A 19,852-nucleotide genomic window follows, 5' to 3' on the forward strand; every position below is an offset into this window, starting at 1 on the left:
CAAGATGGGGTAGACAGCAATATTCCAAAGGATAAACACTTTGATAATAACATAAAAGGGTCAAATTATCTTGTGCTTTCTCCCATTTGTCCTAATTACCTGGTCCTGATTCTCTTCAGTCAACACAAATAATCTGACTGATTCATATTTCAAATTCTGACTGTAGTATCCTCTACTTAGTTATTTCACGACAATATCACAGATTGCCTTCCCTTCTCTTCCCAACATAAACAAACTATAACAGGTAAAAAACACTATTCCTATTCAATTATATGACCAAAAAGGGGGCAGTTCTGCACAGATGGTGCAGTGCAGATTTGACTAAATAGCAAGATGTTTCCATACCTGAAGAAAGACCCCTATTAACTTGTGGTCAGTTTTCTCCCAAAAAGTTTTTATAAAAGATAGGGAACTAGCTAGGGTTTCAGAGTCCCTAATCATGAAGCTTGAGGCTAATTAGTCTCAAGATGTGTATGCACACCATGACAATTGAAAGAGGTTTACAGGTATGGAGAGGATTGTTTGAGACAAATCATCAGGAATTGTTGGTGGAAACAGAATGAGCTCAAAAACAAAAATGTCAAGAAAGAAGAAGACTGAATATGACAGCTTTCAAGTAGATTTATCAACCATAAAACTCCTAGAAAGAGAAAGGAAAATATTCAGGACCATGCCTAGGTGAAGTGGTAGGTCAATTCTCCAAGAGCATCCACAGCTGTGAATCATAAACTTGAAGGAGTTGCAAAGCAGCCTTCCCAGATGTTCCCCTTGGATTAGGAATGAAATAAATTGGAGACAAGAGGGAAGAGGAGAGAGGTTAGAGAACAGCAACTGCCTCTCAGTCTCCTTATATCATCATCATCCTCTCACATGAAAAGATACATTCTAGACTTGCAATAGCCACTGGCAGGTGGCTCCTGTATCACAATAGGAAAATTAATTAAAATTCTTTCATCATATTTCTAGATTCTCTTAGTGTGTTACTTTAAGTGTACTTACTTAATAAACTTAATATATGCTCTTCCTTTGGGCTAATTGTGTCTTCTGGCTAACTATTAATGACAAGGATTGCACTGGAGGCTTGAAAGCTAGTTTGGGTATACAGATTTCACAGAACATTCTGAGTAACCATATTGAAGGGCGATTAGTACCAAATTGGTGATGGGTGGGAGCAAGGGAGAAGAAAAGAAGAGGAGTAGAGAGTGTCGTTAAAAGGAAGTACTAAGTTGTAAGAAAAGAATCAGTATATAAATGAGTTCTATATAAACATTAAAAACTATTAAGTAAAAAAAAAGTATCAATACCATGTATAGATTAAAATTTGAATATCTACAAATCTGAGAATAGCTTTTCCTGCTACTGCTCTTGAAATCTCTGCCCACTTCCCTCAGATCCCAAATATACATAGGACACAGTGTACTATATTAATCATTTATTAGATAATTGCAGGCAAGAGTTCCACTTGGGATAAGTCAAACAGGAAGGGGAAGAGAGACTCCTAGGAATTTGGAGGAGAGAACAGAAAGCCAGTAGAAATTTTCATCATCCATAATAACAATTCTTTGGAGGAAGTAGGGGTGTTCAGAAATCCAAGGATGTTTTATCTGAGAAATTCCTGCAAGACAGTGAAAGAATCATGATTACATTATATCACAAAGTGTAATATTCTTCTCTAAAGTATAATGTTCTCTGGGAACAGGTTTCTTGGGAGCTTTTGGAGGCAGCCTTAGTTTTAGTTCAGTGTAATCACCAGTGCAGCCAGGTATTAAATGTCCAAAACCTTTATTGTCTCCTTCAAAGTCTTAAATCCTTCACTTGGGGCTCGGCTAGTTTTTCTTAGAGGCCTTCTATAGTTTTGGTTCCGAGAGCTTAAGCTGTCTTCTTGTGAATCTCCTCGACTGAATCCTGGCTGAGGCTCAGAGCTTCTAGTGGGCTTCTGTTCTTTGATCCTGAGAGCTCCTCCCTAAATATGCTCTCTTAAAGGTGTGAATCTTGTGGAATTACAGTAGGTACTAAGTACATGTCAATTAGAGGATCATTATCTCATCAATTCCACTTAGTACCTTGTTTTAAGTTCTGGTCCATAACATCTCCTTGTAGGATCAGATCAATCATACTGAACCATGCCAAAGTATATAATTATTGTCTATCAATTCCACTGACTTAGTACCTTGTAAGAATCCTAACAACAAAGTGTCTTAGGAATTAGAAGTAGGAGGTAGAACTTAGAATAAAGTTGAAAAATTCACAACCTAGAGGTAATTTTGATCCATAAAAGGGAAGCATAGACTTCAGGGAATGTAGTAATATTTCTGGGGTGAGTGAGGAGCTCACTGAGAATGGAATTTTATGAGGATGAAAAGAAGACAGATAAAAATCCTTATTCCTCTAACCCTCACACCATGAAACAGACATACATTTTAAGAGGTTGAAAAGCACAAAAATCCTTCTTGAACTAGATGGGTGCATTTAGATTAAATGGATTACAAATCTATACTGTCACTCCAATCATTATTCCAAAACCTTACTCCATTTCTTAACAACAATATCCCTCCACATTCTTGTCCTAATTCCTTAATTTTATCCCTTTTCATCCCTTCCCTTGAAATTCCATCCCTCTGACCATTCCACATCCATATATTAATATCATATACATACATTTTGGAAAAGCAGAGAAAGAGGGAAAGTATAGAGGGTGAATCACCCTCACTCTTGCTTTACCAGAAAATGTCAGGATGATCAAAGAGCAATCAAACTATATTAAGGACTTTTAATAACACTTGAAATTCTGTAGGGTCTCCCCAAATTGATTTTTGTTATCCCACTTTATGCATTTAAACATCCTACTAAAACCAGAACACCAGAGTTATATTTCTTATAACCATAATCCCATGGTCAATGTTTACAAACCTGCATGCCAGAATGAATTTTCTTATCTAAGTTCTTGACATCGATCTATGAAAACAAAGCAAAATAATAGTGATTTTCATACATGAATCCTTCTTACAGCTTATTGTCACTATCCCAGAGGAAAGGGAAATAAAATTGGAGGACAGGGGAATTAACCAAGAATGTTTTTGTTCTAAGGAATTCTTTCCTCCAGGTCATACAGGGAAAATAGAGATGAGCAGAGCTTACCATCCTTGGACAGATCTCTAACTTGATTGTTCAAAATTCCAACCTCTTTGCACATTTTTGTAAATTGTCCTTTTATTTCATCTGACAGATCTGGAAAGCGGCCTGCAATTAGGATGAAAGTGAGAATGAATGCTGAGTTGCTCTCACTGATTACTTTTATTGAAAGGAGTCATCTCAATGAGTGTGGGGTTCAGGATACAAGGGAAGTTGCCTATATCTTTAATCTGAGTGACTGAGCTAATAAATTTGGAATTGGAACTATCATATGCAACAGGATTGGACTAAGCAGTAATAATGGAGGAAAGAGGATTTTCTATTGATTATCAGTAAGTTAATTAATAGGTGTTTATTAAGTACCTACTATGAGCCAAGTACTATGTGAGTCATTAGTGAAGGAAAGAGAAAGCCCTTTCTCTCAGAAAGTTCATAGTCTACTGGAAAGAAACATCTTCAAAAATAAATAAATGTAATTGTGACTCCCCCCACCCCCAGTGGAATTTTAAAATCCAAGCATTGATTACATAAGACATATGAAAGATAAGTACAAAGTTTGTACTTGGGGGTCGAGAGACTATTATCTGCCCCCCCCCTTTTTTTTTTTTTTGCTGAGGCATTATTCCTTGAGAAAATACTCCCAAGAAACCAGAAAAAAAAAACAACAATTCAAATACTAAGGAGTCACAATCAGGAGTATTCAAGATGTAGCAATTGCTGTTGCCTGTGGAGGAAGATTGGGACAATCTTCCCTTTGCCCTAAGAGCAGACCTCAAACTTAAAAAAAAAAAAAACACACACACACAGTTAGGAAGTGTTAAATGTCTGAGGCCAGATTTGAATTTAGGTCCTCCTGACTTCAAGGCTGGTGCTCTATCCACTGCATCACCTAGTTGCCCCTAATCTTACCTTTTAAGGTATATGGAATTTAAGATGAGCCTTGAAAGTAATTAGGGAATCCATGGAGTGGAAGTGAGAATGTAGAGCAATTCAGTATGGGGGACCAACAGTCAGTCATCTCAGAGCTGAAGAGAGACTTGGAGATATGAGGAGCAAATTTGGGATATCAGGACCACGTGATACAACAGTGAGGAGAAACATAGGGCAGGATTGCATTCCTGAAGCCATTTGGATTCCTGAGATTTGAACTGCTGATTACTTATCTCTCTTCTCCGAATTCCCTCAATCTCTTCTAAGGAGAATTGTATCTTTCCCAAAGTTTATTTCTGTAGATTTGCCCTTCATGCTTTTCTGACTTTAAAATCTGATTTTAGGCTAAACATGACTAACCATTCCATTGTCAATTTATATTTGCCATTCAATGAGTAAGGCAATGATTTTAAAAAAAAGGCTACACAATATTTTTCAAGAAATCAACAAGGAAAACTGCCCTGATGTCCTAGAACCAGAAGATAAAAGAACCATTGAAAGAATACACCAAGATGTCTTAGAATCAGAAGGTGGAAGAACCATTGAAAGAATAATCCAATCCCCTCTTGAAAGAGACCCAAAATGAAAACTCCAAGGACTATTTAGCTAAATTCTAGAATTATCAGATCAAGGAGAAAATACTCCCAAGCAGCCAGAAAGAAACAATTCGAATATCGGAGTCGATTATTCAAGACCTAGCAGTTTCCACTTTAAAAGATCAAAATGCCCAAAATATGATATTTTGGAGGGCAAAGGAATTTGGATTGAAGCCAAGAATCAACTATGTAACAAAATTAAGTATTATCTTTCAAGGAAAAATTTGGATATTAAATGAAACAGGTGAATTTCATTTATTTCTGATGAAAAGACAAAAGGCTGAGCAGAAAATTTGATCTCCAAATACAGAAATCCAAAGAAGCATAAAAAGGTAAAAAGGAAAGAAAAAACAACTTTTTTTTAAAACTTAAAAAGCTTAAAAACTTATATGGGAAGATGCTATGTTTAATTCTTGAGAACTGTATTTCTATTATGGTATACTTAGAGGGTGCAAGTATAATTTAATTTTATTGTGATAATATATAAAAGAAACTAAAGGTAGAAAGGGGATTGTATTGGAAGAAATGGAAATGAAAAAAATCACATCACATGAAAAGGCAAAAAAAGTCTATTAAAGTTGAGGGAAAGAAGGAAGGGGGCTGAACATTGTGTGAACCTCTCATCAATTTTGGCTCAGAGAGAGATTATCAGACTTATTTAGCTCACAGAGAAACTTATCTCACCCTATAGGAAAGTAGGAGGGGAAAGGTGAAAGGAAAGGGGGAGGGTAACAGAAGGGAGAACAGAAGTAGAAGGAGAAAGGGATAAGAAAGGGTGAGGGACTATAAAAGAGGAGAGCTGTTTGAGGGAGGGGATGGTCAGAAGCAAAACACTGGTGAGGAAGGAAAAGGGGAAAAGAAAGAGAAAAGTTAACTTGGGGAAAATAAGATGGCAGGAAATATAGAGTTAGTCTTAGCTGTGAATGTGAATGGGATAAACTCTCTTATAAAACAGAAGCAGATTGCAGACTGTATCAAAAGTCATTATCTTACAAGAAATACATTTAAAGCAGAGTGATACATAGAGAGTTAATGCTGGAGCAGAATCTATTATGTTTCAGCTGAAGTTAATAAAGAGTAGCGGTAGTGATCCTGATCTCAGATCAAGCAAAAACAAAAATAGATCCTAATTAAAAGAGAGAGAGAATGAAATTACATCTACTAAGTAGTACCACAGATAATGAAGCAATATCAATTAAGTGCAACAAGTGCTACAGCATCCAAATTCCTAGAAGACAAATTAAGAGAGTTGCAAGAAGAAATAGACAACAAAATTATACTAATGGAGGAATCTCAACCTTGCTCTATCAGAACTAGATAAATCAAACCACAAAATAAACAAAAAAGAAGTTAAGGAGGTAAATAGAATTTTAGAAAACTTAGATATGATAGACCTTTGGAGGAAATTGAATGGGAATAGAATGTTCTTTTTCTCGGTGGTACATGGAACCTCACAAAAACTGATCATGTATTAGGGTACAAAACCCTCAAAATCAAAGGCAGAAAAGCAAAAAGAGAAATAGATGTTTTTCACACCATGATGAAATAATAATTACATGTAGTAAAGGATCAGGGAAAAGTAGACCAAAAATTAATTTGAAACTAGATAATCTTATCCTAAAGAATGAGAGTTTGAAACAACAAATCATAGAAACAATCAATAATTTCATCCAAAAAAATGATAATGAAGAAACAGTAATCCAAATTTATGAGATGAAGCCAAAGCAATTCTTAGGGAAAATCATATATCTTTAGATGCTTATTTGAATAAAATAGAGAAAGAAAAGACCAACGAATTGTGTATGCAAATAAAAAAACTAGAAAAGAACAAATCAAAAATCTCCAATTAATATCAAATTTGAAATTCTAAAAAGGAGATTAATAAATTTGAAAGTAAGAAAATAATTCAATTAATAAACAAAACTAAGAGTTGATTTTATTAAAAAATGACAAAACAGATACCTTTAGTTAATTTTCTTAGAAAATCTTAGAAAAAAGAAAAAAATCAACTTTCTAGTACCAAAAATAAAAAAAGGTCAACTTTCCACCAATGAAGAGGAAATTAGAGCAATAATTAGGAGCTATTTTGCCCAACTGTATGGCAATAAATTTGATAATCTAAGTGAAATGGATGAATACTTGAAAAAATATAGATTGCTGAGATTAACAGAGGAGGAAATAAATTACTTAAATAGTTCCATTTTAGAAAAAGAAATCAAGCAAATCAAAAAAGCTATTAATCAATTTCCTAAGAAAATTTTGAACACAAGATTTTGCAAGGGTGAATGTTGAAAACTCTCTTTGCATATATTTTAAAAATAAGCTATTATTTTAAAAAATCAATATATTTGAAAAAGCTAATGAATAAATTGTTACCCTATAGTAAAATTTTTTTTAAAAGACCCCAGGTTATACTTGCATTACATTTGCATCAATCAAAATGAGAGATCTTAACTAAAATTTGACCAGTAGGCTTTGAAAGAAGTAATATTAATCAACAAGAATATATATGAATATTTTCCAGGTACTATGAAACAGTTTCATAAAACAAAACAAAACAAAAGTTACTGGAGGAAGCTCAACATGGATATTCCATTGCACTGGGAAGCTTTCTCTTCCCGCACCCCCAAACTCAGGCATTACACATGCTATCAAACACAGTTTGGGCTACACTCAGTGCTACAATCTGCCATTTATTTTCCTTTATTGTTCTTATCATGAAAAAGAGAAGAGAGGGAGTATTAGAGCAGGGTCATAGTATACATACCAAAGAGTTCACACCAAGTAGTATTTTTATCATCTTTTACATTAGTCAACTTAAACATGGCATATTCATTGTCTAGATGTTTAATGGTGAGATAATTTTCTCCATCATCTGTGAAGCCATCAAAAGGTCAAGTCAGAATTTTGAAACTACAGGGATAAAGGCAAAGACTTGAGAATTATTTTTAGTTAAACTTCATGCAAAAGCCTTTTTTAGGATTTTCTGAAAACCTTAATTCCATCATAACCTCTGTCATTGCAAACAAACTAAAGTTTTGTTGACAGACATACTTTTGTCAAATTCCTCCTGTCTCCCTCGAGTTACAAAATGTTAGGAATGGAAGGAACTTTGGAAACCATTTAGTCTAAATGCCTCACTTGATTGATGGAGAAGTTAAGACTAAGAGAGGACAAAACACTTGTGCTTTGTTTTCCATTAGTTAGTTTCCATTTCAATGAGAAAAGGGTTAATCATAGCCCTGGAATTCTGTAAAAAGGAAGTGAGGATATCAGCATATATATGATTAAGATTTTTAATGTTGCAGGCATAATAGAATTGAGAGGGGGTCATGTAGGGATATCTGCAAAAAGGCATTTTTGTATAGTTTCTGACCATTAGCTATTTTTTTTTTTTGTTAATCACTGAGTTCATTTTTTCATTTCAGAAAAATATTGAAAGCAATGAGATGCTGATTTTTACGTACATGGTACCTTTAATTGACCATCATTTTCTTGGCTAGCACTCACAGAAAATTTAATGCATTCACCATTTTCCCTGGAAATAAAGATTAAGATGGCAATTACATATAATTTTTGCAAAGGAAATTTTACTAGGAAATAGTTTCTTTTTCTTTTTTTTTAAATAACTTTTTATTGATAGAACTCATGCCAGGGTAATTTTTTACAACATTATCCCTTGCATTCACTTCTGTTCCAATTTTTCCCCTCCCTCCCTCTACCCCCTCCCCCAGATGGCACGCAATCCTTTACATATTGAATAGATTACAGTATATTCTGGATACAATATACGTGTGTAGAACCGAATAGTTTTCTTGTTGCACAGGGAGAATTGAATTCAGAAGGTATAAATAGTCCAGGAAGAAAAACAAAAATGCAAGCAGTTTATATTCATCTCCCAGTGTTCTTTCTTTGGGTGTAGTTGCTTCTGCACATCTTTGATCAATTGAAACTGAATTAGCTCTCTTTCTTGAAGAGATCCACTTCCATCAGAATACATCCTCAAACAGTATCTTTGTTGAGGTGTATAATGATCTCCTGGTTCTGCTCATTTCACTTAGCATCAGTTCATGTAAGTCTCACCAGTCCTTTCTGTATTCATAGGAAATAGTTTCATTTATTTTACCAATTTTAATTTTTATCTGCAAAAAGTGTACTTTTTCATTTCTTAAAATAATATTACAAACAATGCTGAATCTAAAATGACTCAATTTCTCAGAAAGGATTAAATTGAGTTCACCATCTTAAAAAAAGTTGAGTTATTTAAACTAAATTTTAATTCTTTGAAAATCTGGAATTTCTCATGTAGTAGATATTCAATTGAGAAGAATACTGGATTAGACAGAAGAACTCTCTCTTTAGTGGTTTTGCATTAAAAATACTTTGGGATAATCACTGGGCTTTCTATAAACCAATTGAAGTTGGATCTGTGATTAATTACAGGCTATTCCCTTTATTAACTGTGTGACATTGGGCAAGCTAGTCTTTTCATCTTTCTGACAGTTCAAGCTCTTATCTGCAAAATAGAGATATTAATGTTATGTTTTATCTCATGAACTCATTGTATAGAAAACCTATCATTTCTTTAAGTTGAAATAAATATATATATATATATATATATATATGTGATATTTTTATTGTATTTTATACTCACAATATCTCAGAAGAGCAAAGTGTAATTGTCAAAATTTAGTCAATATGATTGAAATAATCTAAAATATTTAATATTTTTTTTAAGATAAAAAAGTGGTTCAGGAAAAAAAAGACAGGATAAGGAAAAATCAAAGTTTGGTACATCAGAAAACATAAATTACTTGGAAAAGAATCTTTTTTATTTGACAAGAATTTCTGGAAAAACAAAAAAATTATCTGGTAGAAATTACATTTTTATTTAATGTTATATTTTAGGCTAACACTGTAAATCAAAATGATAAGAAGTAAACCTTACTAAGCACCTTTCACAAATATACTTAGAAAAACATTTTTTATTATATGGAAGTAAAAAGATTTTGTTTGAATAAAAGAAAATAACTAGGTTAAGAAAGGAAGCAATTGGGAAGGAAAAAAAAAACCTTTGAATCAAATATATCTAAGATATTCAAAACATATAGATAACTTATAAAAACATATAAGATCCAAAGCCTTTTCCCAAAAGATAAATAATTGAAGGATATAATAATATGAAGAACTAACATTTATAAACTGTTTATTAGTGCCAGATACTGTGCTGAGCACTTTACATATATTACCTCATTTGATAAGCTTGAGAAGTAGACATTACTATATTATTATGATTCTTATATTATAGATAAGGACACTTAAGCAGAGTGAAATAACTTGATGTGGATCACATAGCTAGTAAATGTGTGAAACCAAATTTGAACTCAGATCTTCCTGACTTCAGGCTCAATATTCTATCCACTAACAAACCTAGATGGCCCAAGTGTAAATATAAAGAAAAAGTGTAAAAATTAATTATAAGGGACTTCCAGCCAAGATGGTGGAGAGGAGGCACACAGCTGTGTAAGCTCTGTGTTTTCTCTCACTATCCATTTCATTACAAGCCTCTGAATTAATGCTTGACTGAAAAAAAACCCCACAAATAGTTACCAAGAGAAGACATCCTTGAGAGTTGCCAAGAAAGGTCTGTTTTTGCGCGAGGGCGGGGATGGTTTTAGATCAGGCAGAGGCAGAGGGCAGACAGCTGAGAGCACAGCAGGCAGCTCACAGCCGAGCAGATTGGAGCGGGCTGGGGTGTGATCTCAGCCGTCTCTGGAGGGAGACCTTTGCTACAGGATGGGATACTTTGCCCTGGCAGCAAGTCAGCAGCCCAGCAGAGAAGCTAAAAACACCAGGGGTGAAGAATACAACCCCAAACAGCTGGAGTCTCTTGGGACCTGGCCACCCCTCCCCCACAGTGTCTCAGCATGCTCTTGGAGTCTCAGAGTGCAGGCGCAGCACAGTCCTGCTAATGCCTCGCTGCTGCCCCCGCAGTCTGTAGAGGAAGCTCGGTAACACCACCCAGCCCCTCCCCCCCAAAAAACAGACTCCATTTAGGGGTTCTTTCTTTTTTTTCTTTGCTAGTTTGTCTTTGATTCTTTGACAAAATGAGCAAAACATTGAACAGGACTTTAACCCTTGACAGCTTCTATACAGATAGAGAGCAGACTCTAAACCCTGAGGAGACTAAAAACAGAATGTCTCCAGGTGAATCCCCAAAGGAGGAGATCATCTGTTCCTCAGCACAGATGAACCTCATAGAAGTAATTAAAAAGGCTCTCACAAGAGAGCTAGAAGAAAAATGGGAAAAGGAGAGGGAGGCTTGGCAAGAGAGGCTGGAGAAGTCATCCCACTCATTTAAAGACAGAGTGGATAAAGAAATCAAATCCTTGAAAAATAGGATTAGTGAACTGGAAACAGAAAATAGCTCTCTAAAAAACAAAATTGGCGAAATGGAAAAAAAATTCCATAGAACAAAAGAACTCAATTGGACAATTAGAAAAAAGATATAAAAAAAGTGAGTGAAGAAAATACTTCATTGAAAATCAGGTTCGAACAAATGGAATTGTTCCTTGAGGAGACAACAAGAATCAGTCAAGCAAATCCAAAAAAAAAAAAATCAAACAATGGAAAAGAATGTGAAATACCTTCTGGGGAAAACAACAGACCTGGAAAACAGATCCAGGAGAGACAATCTGAGAATCATTGGACTCCCAGAAAAGTATGATGAAAAAAAGAGTCTGGACACTATTTTCCAGGAAATCATCAAAGAGAACTGCCCAGAAGTCATAGGAACAGAGGGTAAAATAGACATCAAAAGAATTCATCGATCACCTACTGAAAGGGGTCCTAAAATTAAAACACCAAGAAATATAGTGGCCAAATGCCAGAACCCTCAGATGAAGGAAAAGCAAGCGGCTAGAAAAACCCAATTCAAGTATCAAGGAACCACAATAAGGATCACCCAGGATCTGGCAGCATCCACATTAAAAGATCGAAGGGCCTGGAATATGATATTCCGAAAGGCTAAGGAATTTGGTATGCAACCAAAAATAACTTACCTAGCGAGAATGAGCATCTTTTTCCAGGGAAGAAGATGGACATTCAACGAAGTAAGCAAATTTCACCTATTTTTGATGAAAAAGCCAGAACGTAACAAGAAGTTTGATCTACAAATATAGAACTCAAGAGAAATCTAAAAAGGTAAAGATTAATCTTGGGAACTATATTTCGGCTATAAAGATGTATAAAGAATACATGTATACCTTGTTCTAGAAACTAGATGTGGAAAGGACATTGTACCAGAAAAAGGGTAATGTGGGGGAACTACATCTCATGAAGAGGCAAAGGAAACCTATTATATCTGAGAGAAAGAATGGAGGGGGATGAATATAGTGGGTATCTTACTGCCTTCAGAATTGGCTTTAAGAGAAAAATTTTAGACATATTCAATTTATGGTGAAACTTCTCCCACCTCATTGAAAAGTGAGAAGGGAAAAATGAAAAGGGAAGGAATAAGCTAAGCGGAAGGGAATACGGAAACTGGGAGGGAAAGGGGTAAGATAGGGGGAGGAACTCTAAGGCAGGGGGAGGAATACTAAAAATGGAGGGCTGTGAGAAGCAAGTGGTGCTCACAAACTTAATATTGGGAAGGAGGGGAAGGGGGGAAGAAGGGAGAAAAGCATAAACCGGGGTTAACAAGATGGCAAGTAATACAGAATTGGTCATTCTAACCATAAATGTGAACGGGGTAAACTCCCCCATAAAGAGGAAGCGGTTAGCAGAATGGATTAAAAGCCAGAATCCTACAATATGTTGTTTACAGGAAATACACGTGAAGTGGAGAGATACATGCAGGTTAAAGGTAAAAGGTTGGAGCAAAATCTCCTATGCTTCAGGTGAAGTCAAAAAAGCAGGGGTAGCCATCTTGATCTCAAATCAAGCTAAAGCAAAAACTGATCTAATTAAAAGAGATAAGGAAGGGCACTATATCTTGCTAAAGGGTAGCATGGATAATGAAGCACTATCTTTATTAAACATATATGCACCAAGTGGGGTAGCATCTAAATTCTTAAAAGAGAAATTAAGAGAGCTGCAAGAAGAAACAGACAGCAAAACTATAATAGTGGGAGATCTCAACCTTGCATTCTCAGAATTAGATAAATCAAACCACAAAATAAATAAGAAAGAAGTCAAAGAGGTAAATAGAATACTAGAAAAGTTAGATATGATAGATCTCTGGAGAAAATGTAACAGAGACAGAAAGGAGTACACTTTCTTTTCAACAGTTCATGGAACCTATACAAAAATTGACCATATATTAGGACATAAAAACCTCAAACTCAAATGCAGTAAGGCAGAAATAGTAAATGCATCCGTTTCAGACCATGATGCAATGAAAATTACATTCAACAAAAAGCCAGGGGAAAGTAGACCAAAAAATAATTGGAAACTAAATAATCTCATACTAAAGAATGATTGGATGAAACAGCAAATCATAGACATACTTAATAACTTCACCCAAGAAAACGATAATAATGAGACATCATACCAAAATGTATGGGATGCAGCCAAAACGGTAATAAGGGAAAATTTCATATCTCTAGAGGCCTATTTGTATAAAATAGAGAAAGAAAAGGTCAATGAATTGGGCTTGCAACTAAAAATGCTAGAAAAAGAACAAATTAAAAACCCCCAGTCAAACACTAAACTTGAAATTCTAAAAATAAAAGGTGAGATCAATAAAATTGAAAGTAAAAAAACTATTGAATTAATTAATAAAACTAAGAGTTGGTTCTATGAAAAAACCAACAAAATAGACAAACCCTTAGTAAATCTGATTAAAAAAAGGAAAGAGGAAAATCAAATTGTTAGTCTTAAAAATGAAAAGGGAGAACTCGCCACTAACGAAGAGGAAATTAGAGCAATAATTAGGAGTTGCTTTGCCCAACTTTATGCCAATAAATTCGACAACTTAAATGAAATAGAAGAATACCTCCAAAAATATAGCTTGCCCAAACTAACAGAGGAAGAAGTAAATATCCTAAACAGTCCCATCTCAGAAAAAGAAATAGAACAAATTATCAATCAGCTCCCTAAGAAAAAATCCCCAGGACCAGATGGATTTACATGTGAATTCTACCAAACATTTAAAGAACAATTAACTCCAATGTTATATAATCTATTTGAAAAAATAGGGATTGAAGGAGTCCTACCAAACTCCTTTTATGACACAGACATGGTACTAATGCCTAAACCAGGTAGGCTGAAAACAGAGAAAGAAAATTATAGACCAATCTCCCTAATGAATATTGATGCTAAAATCTTAAATAAAATATTAGCAAAAAGATTACAGAAAATTGTCTCCAGGATAATACACTATGACCAAGTAGGATTTATACCAGGAATGCAGGGCTGGTTCAATATTAGGAAAACTATTAGCATAATTGACTATATCAATAACCAAACAAACAAAAACCATATGATCATCTCAATAGATGCAGAAAAAGCATTTGATAAAATCCAACATCCATTCCTAATAAAAACACTTGAGAGCATAGGAATAAATGGACTTTTCCTTAAAATAGTCAGGAGCATATATTTAAAACCATCAGTAAGCATCATATGCAATGGGGAAAAACTGGAACCTTTCCCAGTAAGATCTGGAGTGAAGCAAGGTTGCCCACTATCACCATTATTATTCAATATTGTATTAGAAACACTAGCCTCTGCAATAAGAGTCGAGAAAGAGATTAAAGGAATTAGAATAGGCAATGAGGAAACCAAACTATCACTCTTTGCAGATGATATGATGGTATACCTAGAGAACCCCAGAGATTCTACTAAAAAGCTATTAGATATAATTCATAATTTTAGCAAAGTAGCTGGCTACAAAATAAATCCCCATAAATCCTCAGCATTTTTATACACTATCAACAAAATCCAACAGCAAAAGATACAAAGAGAAATTCCATTCAGAATAACTGTTGATACCATAAAATATTTGGGAATCTATCTACCAAAAGAAAGTCAGGAATTATATGAGCAAAATTACAAAAAACTTTCCACACAAATAAAGTCAGACTTAAATAATTGGAAAAATATTAAGTGCTCTTGGATAGGCCGAGCGAATATAATAGATGACAATACTCCCTAAACTTATCTATTTATTTAGTGCTATACCAATCAGACTTCCAAGAAAATATTTTAATGATCTAGAAAAAATAGCAACAAAATTCATATGGAACAATAAAAAGTCAAGAATCTCAAGGAAATTAATGAAAAAAAAATCAAATGAAGGCAGCCTAGCTGTACCTGATCTAAAATTATATTATAAAACAGCAGTCACCAAAACCATTTGTTATTGGCTAAGAAATAGATTAGTTGATTAGTGGAAAAAGTTAGGTTCACAAGACAGAATAGTCAACTATAGCAATCTAGTGTTTGACAAACCCAAAGATCCTAACTTTTGGGATAAGAATTCATTATTTGATAAAAACTGCTGGGATAACTGAAAATTAGTATGGCAGAAATTAGGCATGGCCCCACACTTAACACCACATACCAAGATAAGATCAAAATGGGTCCATGACCTAAGCATAAAGAATGAGATTATAAAAAATTAGAGGAACATAGGATAGTTTATCTCTTATACTTGTGGAGGAGAAAGAAATTTGTGACCAAAGATGAACTAGAGATCATTACTGATCACAAAATAGAAAATTTTGATTATATCAAATTAAAAAGCCTTTGTACAAACTAAACTAATGCAAACAAGATTAGAAGGGAAGAAACAAATTGGGAAAACATCTTCATAGTTAAAGGTTCTGATAAAGGCCTCATTTCCAAAATATAGAGAGAACACACTCTAATTTATAAGAAATCAAGCCATTCTCCAATTGATAAATGGTCAAAGGATATGAACAGACAATTTTCAGATGATGAAGTTGAAACTATTACCACTCATATGAAAGAGTGTTCCAAATCATTATTGATCTGAGAAATGCAAATTAAGACAACTCTGAGATACCACTACACACCTGTCAGATTGGCTAAGATGAAAGGAAAAAATAATGATGAATGTTGGAGGGGATGTGGGAAAACTGGGACACTGATGCATTGTTGGTGGAGTTGTGAACGAATCCAACCATTCTGGAGAGCAATCTGGAATTATGCCCAAAAAGTTATCAAATTGTGCATACCCTTTGATCCAGCAGTGTTTCTATTGGGCTTATATTCCAAAGAAATAGTAAAGAAGGGAAAGGGACCTGTATGTGCCAAAATGTTTGTGGCAGCCCTGTTTGTAGTAGCTAGAAACTGGAAATTGAATGGATGCCCATCAATTGGAGAATGGCTGGCTAAATTGTGGTATATGAATGTTATGGAATATTATTGTTCTGTAAGAAATGACCAACAGGATGAATACAGAAAGGCTTGGAGAGACTTACATGAACTGATGCTAAGTGAAATGAGCAGAACTAGGAGATCATTATACACATCGACAATGATATTGTATGAGGCTGTATTCTGATGGAAGTGGACTTCTTTGACAAAGAGACCTAACTGAGTTTCAATTGATAAATGATGGACAGAAGCAACTACACCCAAAGAAAGAACACTGGGAAACGAATGTGAACTATCTGTATCTTTGTTTTTCTTCCCGGGTTATTTTTACCTTCTGAATCCAATTCTCCCTGTGCCACAAGAGAACTGTTTGGTTCTGCAAACATATATTGTATCTAGGATATACTGCAATATATCTAACATATATAGAACTGCTTGCCATCTAGGGGAGGGAGTGGAGGGAGGGAGGGGAAAAATCGGAACAGAAACGAGTGCAAGGGATAATGTTGTAAAAAAAAAATTACCCTGGCATGGATTCTGTCAATATAAAGTTATTATTAAATAAAATTTAAAAAATTAATTATAAACCAAATAACCAAGGAAAGGATTTTCCAAATCACTAATAATATGAGAAATACAAATTTAAAAGAATCTCTGAGAGTTTATCTACATGCAAAGATGACAAAAATAGCAATAGTCAATGTTATAATGGCTGGCCAAAGACAGAGCAAATTAATTATTGTTGGAGCTACAAATTGTTCCAATTGGTTTGGAAAACCATTTGAAATTATGTTAAGAAAATTACTAAAATATACAAATTCTTTGATCCAGAGATCTCAAGGCTATCAACATATTTCAAGGAGGTCAATGAGAAAAGAAATACACTTTATAAAGAAAAATCAAATCAATAGTACTTTTTATAAAGAATTATAAGCAAAGTTGATGCTCATCAGTTGGGTACTGCAAATATGTGAGTTAAATAAATATCTTCCTTTCCTCTTTTTCATTCTGCCTTCTTTCTTTTTAGCCGAGGGGTCTCAAATATCCCACTCCTATTACAAAATGGAGATTGGTGATTCAGGGAAATTAGGAACAAAAAGAAAATAATAGTTACAATGTAGTGATGAAAAACATCCATACTTTACATAAAAATACTTTTAATTAATATTGCCCCTTACCACTGCACACAACCTTCAAATATATGTGTAGCCTATTAATTTCTTTTCCCTTCAATGTTCATAAAGACCAACCATGTCCTGGGAACTTTGTCACTGATTGCTGGCTCAACCTATGCAGGTTAAGGGATCCTAGAACTGTTATGCAGGGTTTTGTTCCCAATTCCGTATCTACCAACGAACACAGTTAACACTTACTTTTTGAAGAATTCTCCACCAAGAGAACCATCTTCATTATTATAGATTTTGTGAACATATATCTCCAAGCTACCTCCTTTCATGATCTTAGATGGCACAGTTGAGGCCAGTCCAACAGTGTACCATTCTCCGGTAAGCTATGGAAAAGAGTTTAGAAGAGAATTGAAAAACAATGTCCCTGATCACATAGGTCCACAGTGTTTTAGAGCTGGGAAGGACCATAGTCCAATTCCATAATTTTACCAGTGAGGAAACTGAGGTCTTGCTGATGAAGTATATCTTTACCCTAGTCCTACCTCATTCACACACTGTCCTCACAGTATAACAAAAGTTCATGAGACTAAGAATTAGGAAACTGAAGTTTTAGTCTTGATTCTGCTACTCACTTGCTAAGTGGCTTTTAGCAAGTTATTGATCATTTCAGTATCATAGTTTGTTCATTTATCCAATGGGACTAGTTGTACTTACATTGCATGTTTTATGGCATTATCCTAGAGATAATAAATACTATTTCCCCTCCTCTTACTATGTATCTTAGATAGACTGATAATTTCTTCAGTTATTTGAGAGTTAGAGAAAGAAATTGCCACAGGAATTCTAACACTAAATCTCCTAAAATACTTTTTTAAAAACGTGTTTATTCTCTGACTCTAATTACTCATGATCCTGGGGGATTTTCTTTCCCTCTAATCTACCTGGATGTGAAATAACTCTCTATCACAGAATTCATGTGACACTGAATTCCAGCACATGTACAGAACCAAGATCCTCAAGCTACTATCTAAATCCTATTGGCAAAATTGGTTTAAATGGACATCAGAAAAGAAGACTTGCTGGGATTTATCATCTCATTGTATTTTATCACCTATTGAAATCAGAAGCAGAGAAGATAACTTTCAATTGCAGGTTTTTGTTGTTGTTGAAGGAATGGTATCTCTGGCTTTCAGCATCTTAAAATGAGAAAACTCATAGATCATCCAGTGCAACCTTTCCTTTGTCACATGTAGAAATTATTCTATGGGTTTACACTGAATGAATGAGAATTTTGGGGCTATTTAAAAAATTCTAGTTATTTAAAATAAAGAGGCTTATATTCATGTGCAATTTCATTTTTTCTAATGACTTTAATCATTGGAAAATGACACAACCTTTGAGAAAGTCAACTTAAAGTGAGAAGACACCACTGTACACCTTTTCCTTTTAGCTAAATGCCCTATTTTTGCTCTCTTCTGCCGAAAGAGGTTCTTTGAACTTACCCATAATCCTCAAATCTTTGCCAGACCACTCTATATACCTGTTGCCATTCTTGCCCACTTACCTGTGGTGGTTCTTTCACATCATTATTAAGGGCCTGGAGACCACAGATAAAGGTCAGTAGTAAAATCTTCATCTTCTCAAGGGTTTTTTTCTGATGCTTCAGCAGCAGTTAAATGTATAAAAATAGTTCTCAATAATATTCTAGGTTCTCTAGTCAGCTGCTTTTATACTTGATTTTGAATCAGGGTTCCTGATAATGTGGCACTAAGAGGATGCTAATCCCTCCAAGTATACTTTATTCAGAGTCATTAATTAATGAGTAACTACTAGCCAAAGATCCTAAAGGCAGCTTAGTGAAGTGCTTTATGACAACAAAAATTTGACATTTATGAAGTGCAGATTTCCAATATCAACAGCCAGTGTTAAGTTGGGCCAACTTCTTTAGATCAACTAGTCTATCATGAGACTAGAAAATACAGTTCCCGTGTTTTTTGTCCTTTTTGCAGTCAAGGAATTAACATCTTAGAAAGTATTAAACTGAGTTCACCATTTTAAAAAAAGTGTTGAAATTTTCCTACATGCAGTTTTGTTCAGGTAATTTGGGAAAAATGCCCAGACAAGATAGATAGATAGATAGATAGATAGATAGATAGATAGATTATAGATAGTTAGTTGTCATCATTATCTGGGAGCTTTCTATCTTAAACAAGTTTAAAAAATAGTTATCAACTATCTATTATCTGAAGATCACAATTCCAGGCACTGGCCAAATTGAAATGTATGTAATTTATCTCCTTTGTGGTGCTTACAATTTAATATACCAGAAAGCATTTTAAGGACATTTTTGATCTTTATGTTTAAGCATATAGAGTATTCCCAGAAATGAAACTCATTCTACCAGTATAGCTCATCAACTCCTTGAGAATTTATCATCTTAAAGATTTATTGGAGGGTGGAGAGATTCAAAGACTTGCCCAAGATAGCCATGCTAGTGTATAACTGAAGACTTGATCTGTTAACCTAATTTCACTTTGCTTTAAAATAACACCTCATTCCATTTAACAGACATTTAACATTCTCTTATGTTTGATGCATTGGAGTAGATAGTGGCAATGAAAAATCATCAATAAAACAATTCCTGATCTGAAGGAATATTCATTTGACTGAAGTTTACAACTTATATATAAGAAAGTAAATAAATTATATATACATACAAATGCT

General features: G+C 34.4%; 1 protein-coding gene across 1 annotated transcript; it reads right to left on the bottom strand.

Moving 5' to 3' along the window:
• Positions 1-1,454: 1,454 nt before the first annotated feature.
• On the bottom strand, positions 1,455-18,764 carry LOC127547089 (major allergen Equ c 1-like). Its single transcript, XM_051973927.1, has 7 exons — positions 18,693-18,764; positions 17,375-17,511; positions 8,126-8,196; positions 7,426-7,533; positions 3,139-3,240; positions 2,911-2,955; positions 1,455-1,615 (listed from the first exon to the last, which is right to left on the bottom strand). The coding sequence occupies exons 1-6, from the start codon at positions 18,762-18,764 to the stop codon at positions 2,933-2,935; spliced, it is 513 nt and encodes a 170-aa protein (XP_051829887.1). The 3' UTR covers positions 1,455-1,615; positions 2,911-2,932.
• Positions 18,765-19,852: the final 1,088 nt, after the last annotated feature.

The sequence above is a fragment of the Antechinus flavipes genome, chromosome 2 (assembly GCF_016432865.1).
Source record: "Antechinus flavipes isolate AdamAnt ecotype Samford, QLD, Australia chromosome 2, AdamAnt_v2, whole genome shotgun sequence".
Classification (NCBI taxonomy): domain Eukaryota; kingdom Metazoa; phylum Chordata; class Mammalia; order Dasyuromorphia; family Dasyuridae; genus Antechinus; species Antechinus flavipes.

Excerpts from the sequence above, each read along its gene's own strand:
- LOC127547089 (XM_051973927.1), bottom strand. The coding sequence starts at position 18,764 with ATGAAGATTTTACTACTGACCTTTATCTGTGGTCTCCAGGCCCTTAAT. Across the intron at positions 8,197-17,374 it reads GGTGGAGAATTCTTCAAAAA|GGAAAATGGTGAATGCATTA; the intron begins GTAAGTGTTAAC and ends CTTTATTTCCAG. Across the intron at positions 2,956-3,138 it reads TAGAGATCTGTCCAAGGATG|ATCGATGTCAAGAACTTAGA; the intron begins GTAAGCTCTGCT and ends TTGTTTTCATAG.